This window comes from Haplochromis burtoni, unplaced genomic scaffold (assembly GCF_018398535.1).
Source record: "Haplochromis burtoni strain Fernald_Lab_line unplaced genomic scaffold, NCSU_Asbu1 Contig_1018, whole genome shotgun sequence".
Lineage (NCBI taxonomy): Eukaryota > Metazoa > Chordata > Actinopteri > Cichliformes > Cichlidae > Haplochromis > Haplochromis burtoni.
Window position 1 is genome coordinate 2,200 of NW_024583379.1, and position 5,321 is coordinate 7,520.

General features: G+C 42.0%; 1 gene segment (V, D, J or C); it reads left to right on the top strand.

Annotated features, from left to right (window-relative positions):
* The first annotated feature begins 3,559 nt into the window (after window positions 1-3,559).
* Window positions 3,560-4,979, top strand: LOC102292585. The segment is given in 2 exon segments: window positions 3,560-4,253; window positions 4,560-4,979. Coding segments are annotated over 2 exon segments (429 nt in total).
* Window positions 4,980-5,321: the final 342 nt, after the last annotated feature.

Genomic DNA, 5,321 nt, shown 5'->3' on the forward strand with positions numbered 1-5,321 from the left:
GGGGGGTCATATTCCTCTGCGGGGCAACCTGCATATGGCCGATAAAGCATTCACTCAATTCAATTCATTCAATTCAATTCAATTAGAAATGTTGAGTCTTGGTCCTGGGGTATAGAGTATGTGTGGGAAATGTGATTGTGTGTACAGTGTCCATTTCTGTTTGTCTCCTTGTTGGGTGAGTGCCAAGTATTTGCATATGTGTGCATGAGGGTGGGAATGCACGTTTGTGTCTGTGTGTGCCTGGGGCCTGGATCTCCTCCATGCCTGCTTCATACCCTGGGGGACGGGGCTGTGGCCCCCCCCACACCCTCTAACAGATCATTACATGGAGAAACCTTTTTAATACAAGTGCGCCCGTCCGGACAGGTGCGCACACAGCTGTACACACGGGTGTTCACAAACTACACCTTTCTTGGCTGCTACCTCAAAGCCCATTGTGCGCTGTCGCGCTTGAATGCTGCACAACAATTTCAATATTTAGTATTTACTGTTACTTACATTTATTTAGGTTATTGCAGTGATGTTGTGTGTATTGTGTTGCTCTATTTTTGCTTGTTTTCCCTTTTTTTATCTCTCAACAGGTGCCATGGTCCTGGTTTATTTTGACCCAGCGCTCTCAGTTTTCTTGTGTTTTGTATTATTGTTAATTTCATTTGTTATTTTAAGGATTTATTCTATGGTTCCTAGGGTGTTCTGTTTATTTTTGTTTATTAGATTCCCCCCTTGTGTCTTTGCTCTTCCTCACGTTCCTCCATACTCTCTCTCCAGTCTGCATCTCTGTGTACTTCCTGTTTACCTTGACAGTCTGTCATCAGTGTACACAATGTCCCCTCTAAGCTGCGTGCATGCACAATCGCGTACAGAAGATCTGCGTGGCACACAAAAAAAATCTAACCTGAATTGAAATTAAAATAAATACGTTAACAATTCATTCTGTTTTGCAGTGTGAGCCAGTAAGTGACCGGTGACTGGCTGCTCCACCCAATCACGCGATTCACATTCGTATATATGCAGCTATTCAACGTCATTGACAGGCTATGACGGCGTCCTTATGTGCCGACACCGGTGTTTTAGCGAGCAAAGCAGCTGATGTGGAGTGAAGCCACGTTAATGACAACGTGTACAACCATTGGAGATGTGAGCAGGATAGACGGAACAACTGACGGCAAAGTGTGGACTTTATACCAGTTTTTAAATTGTGTTGATCGGCCACGTAAAACCAGAGTTATGATAAAAATATCTGCAATGATTGGTTGTCTTCCTGAACTCTATCGTTGTTTATATTTACTGCGGGAAGAAACAGTAAAAACGCCATTTTATAAGGAAAACACTCGAAAGCCTGTGAGCAAAAACAACACCAACCCCCCCCCAGCCTTTCCTATTGGTGGAAAAATGTACCATGTGGACCAATCAAAAAATGATATGGCAACATGACATTTAGTTGTTTAGGAAGGGGGAAGTTTTAGGAGTGACGGCGTGTTTGAGATGTGAGAGATTTGCACGTTTAGCACAAATCTTGTGTAGTTAGTGTGTAGTGTAGTCAATAGTGTTGTGTGTGTCAGAACAATGATGCGACTGCTGAATGTTGCAGGTGTTACTGCAGTGATAATAATAATAATAATGGATTGGATTTATATAGCGCTTTTCAAGGCACCCAAAGCGCTTTACAATGCCACTATTCATTCACTCTCGCATTCACACACTGGTGGAGGCAAGCTACGGTTGTAGCCACAGCTGCCCTGGGGCAGACTGACAGAAGCGAGGCTGCCATATCGCGCCATCGGCCCCTCTGGCCAACACCAGTAGGCGGTAGGGTAAAGTGTCTTGCCCAAGGACACAACGACCAGGACAGAGAGCCCAGGGATCGAACCGGCGACCTTCCGGTTACAGATACGCTTCCCAACCCCCTGAGCCACGGATACATCTGCTGCTGTCAGGCCTGCAGGTATCAGGCTGTTGTTCTCCTTCATCTCATAGTGGACAGAAATTATTTTTTGGAGCACAAATAATTTGTGTGGCATCAGATTTGATGCAGAACAGCTGATTGTTCTGTAAATAGTCTGAAAGTCTGAAGGCTCTGGATGTTGTACGGCTGTCCTGGTTGACACGCCTCTACAATGTTGCGTGGAGATCAGGGGCGGTACCTCTATTATCCTCTAATGGATATTACTAGGAGAGTTGCCTGTTAAATAAATGTCATAAAGGTTCACATGTTCTCTAGAAGGGGGCTCATATCACGTGAGGGTAGAACACCTTATATGGAACTATAAACACGAACTCGGGGGTTGCCCGTACTGCTGTCAAGGAGCCGAAAAAGAAGGGGTGGAAAAATAAGTTAATAAAATAAATGAATAAACAATGGTCAGAAACGTGATACATATGTTACAAAAGTACAAGTACCAGTGAGATTAAGTAAAGTCAGCTCTTGTGGGGGTAATTGTTCAAAATTTAGTAGAATTTGGCCTTTTGATACTGATATGTCAGTTTTTCCATCCTAAATATCTCTAAAGTGATACCAAACCAGTGATCCAGGGTAGGTTGAACTGGGCTTAACCATCTTTGTGTAATTGTTTTTTACTTGCCACCAAGAGTAATTGCACCAATTTAATCTCACTCCTACCGTCCAGAAAAGTGACCAGACCCATGTGTAGAACCTTCAAATCTAGAAGTATTTGAGTGTTAAAGACTGCGCTTAAGGAGGCCTGGACACCCGTCCAGAAATCCTTTCCTTTCATTGATTTATTTATAAAGCACATTTAATAACAGAAAGTTGACCAAAGTGCTGCACAAAGTAGTAATGAAACAGTGGCAATAACATCACAATAGGTAAGGAAAGTCAAAGGAAATTGGTAACTCTCATTCAGTATAGAAAGCCAAAGAGAAAACATATGTTTTAAGATGAGTAACAGAGTAACAGTTGGGGCCTTTCTAATGTGGAGAGGTCGTTCCACATTTTCCGCGCCACAACCGCAAACGCCCGATCCCCTGTGTGAACCAGTCTAGACTTGCGTAAGGTAAGGAGCAAATGATCACTTGATCGAAGGGCTCTCCAAGGGCGTATAAAGCTGCAAAAGGTCAGACAGATAGTCTGGTGCCCGACCATTTAGCACTTTATAAGTCAAAAGTAAAATTTTGAATTTAATTCTAAAACGCACTGGAAGCCAATGAAGGGAAGCAAGCACAAGAGTGATATGTTGGTGTCTCTTCACACGAGTCAAAAGGCAGGCTGCAGCTTTTTGTACAAGCCGTGCCAGACTGGACCGACTGACACTAACGTGTAGTGAATTACAGTGATCCAGTTGAGATAAGACGAACGCATGGATTGCTCGTTCCAGGTTTTTAAAGGATAAAAATGATTGAATATGGCATCGAGTTCTGGAGACACAGAGACACAAAAAGAAAACTGATGATGATAAACTCTGGACTCATGTTTTAAAATCAGTTGTTCTTCACAGAAACTCAGGAGGTTGTGAGTAGAGCAGGTCCACAGTTTGATCAAAGTAATGTTTGATTCATTTTAGTATCACTGCATTTATAACTGTTGAATGATTGTGGCTGAGCTGGGTGCTTAGTTAAAGTGTGTGCTGTAGAACATAAAGGATCATTCCCCAAGCAGTGAAGCAGCTTAAAAATGATCCAACAACTAAAACTGGTCCATTCAGAAAAGAGCTGCTGCTAAAAAAAGTGCTTCTGCTGGTGTTCTTGTGGTCAGCAAGCTAACTAATGAAGCTCTGCAATGTGAAAGTGTTATTCACAAGCACACAAAAGCGGCTCTCTAAAACCTTCAACACCAAACAGTGTGAACTTTCCATTTAAATGAAGCAAGAAGAACTGTTTTTAAGGATGACTGGGACATAAAGTTTACCAGGACAGCAGATACAGCACTTATTTTTCACTGAACAAAGAAGGAGGCAGCTTTCTTCTGGCAGTTCAGGAACAAACTGCAAGAAGTCTACACTGACCTTTCACCCTTCAGTAAAGGCTCAAACTTGTGTAGAACTATTGCACATTTCTGAGGAGGAAGAGGAAGTGAGAGAAGTCAGACTCAAAGAGGAGACAGAGGGCGACATCATCCAGTAGGCGGGGCTCTCCTTCTGCACTGTGTTCAACCATTGTGTCAATAATAAGTGCTGCTGTGAAGAGAACAATTCTCAGACTGAATGTTGAACATCAGCTAGTTTCTCCTGTTGATTTAAACCTTGTTGTACAGATGGAACATTGGCTGTGGATTATTCTTGCTGCTCTTTTCTTTGGTGAGATACAAACATCAACATGTTTCCTCTCCTAAGGTTTAAGAATAAGATTAGAAACAGGAATTTTAGTCATTTTAAACTGTGGAACTTTTAAATTACTTTTTTATTGTGACGTCTGACAGCAGTCAGTGCAAAGCCAGACTTCACATCTGTCTTTCTGAATTTTTTGTTAAATAGATTTGAAAACCTGTGAACAGGAGAAATATTCTACATGTAATTCTACTCTTTAAAGCTGCTGATTGTTCTCCTTTAGTCAATCATGTTTATTGATCCATCTCTTCCTCTGCATGTTCTGTTCTTCCTCAGAGTGTAAAGGAGAAGACAAAGTGATTCAGGAACAAAGAGATGTCATTGCTGCTGAAGGAGACACAGTTACACTTGACTGTAGATATGAGACCAGTTACACCAGTCCCACTTTGTTCTGGTACAAACAAAAAGTGAACAGTTACCCAAAGTATATGCTCAAATCTTTCTCAGAAACAACAGATAAATCTGAGGAGTTCAACAATGACAGATTTGATGCTGAAGTTGACAAGAAAGAAAAGTCAGTTCCTCTGAAGATCCAGAAGCTTCAGCTGTCTGACTCTGCTGTGTACTACTGTGCTCTGCAGCCCACAGTGACAGGAAACAGCAAAACTCTGTACAAAAACCTTTGGAGCAAAGACAACAGAATACTCCACAACATCCACTAGAGGGAGCCACACACTGTTACACTTGTCTGGTTTGTTTCACCCAGTTAATAAAATGTCTTTTGCATAAAAACCGAAGCTTTAATTCACTTCGTAAAGGAGAGATTTCTCACATAAATGAATCATCCTCTCTCTTCACTGTAGTTTCTTTAAAACTGTCTCTTCATGATCAGATGTGCAGATCACAGCCTGATGGTAGCAGACCTGTTAGTGACTTTTAATCTTCATCCATCATTTTCAGTTTCTCAGATATTTTTACTTACACATATTTCATGAATATTGCACTCGGTCAGTTGGGGCCATCTTCCCAATGTATTCTTGGATGTTCGTTGTCTCATCCTGGACTGTGGTGCTGACACTCACCAGTCCCCGGCCCCCT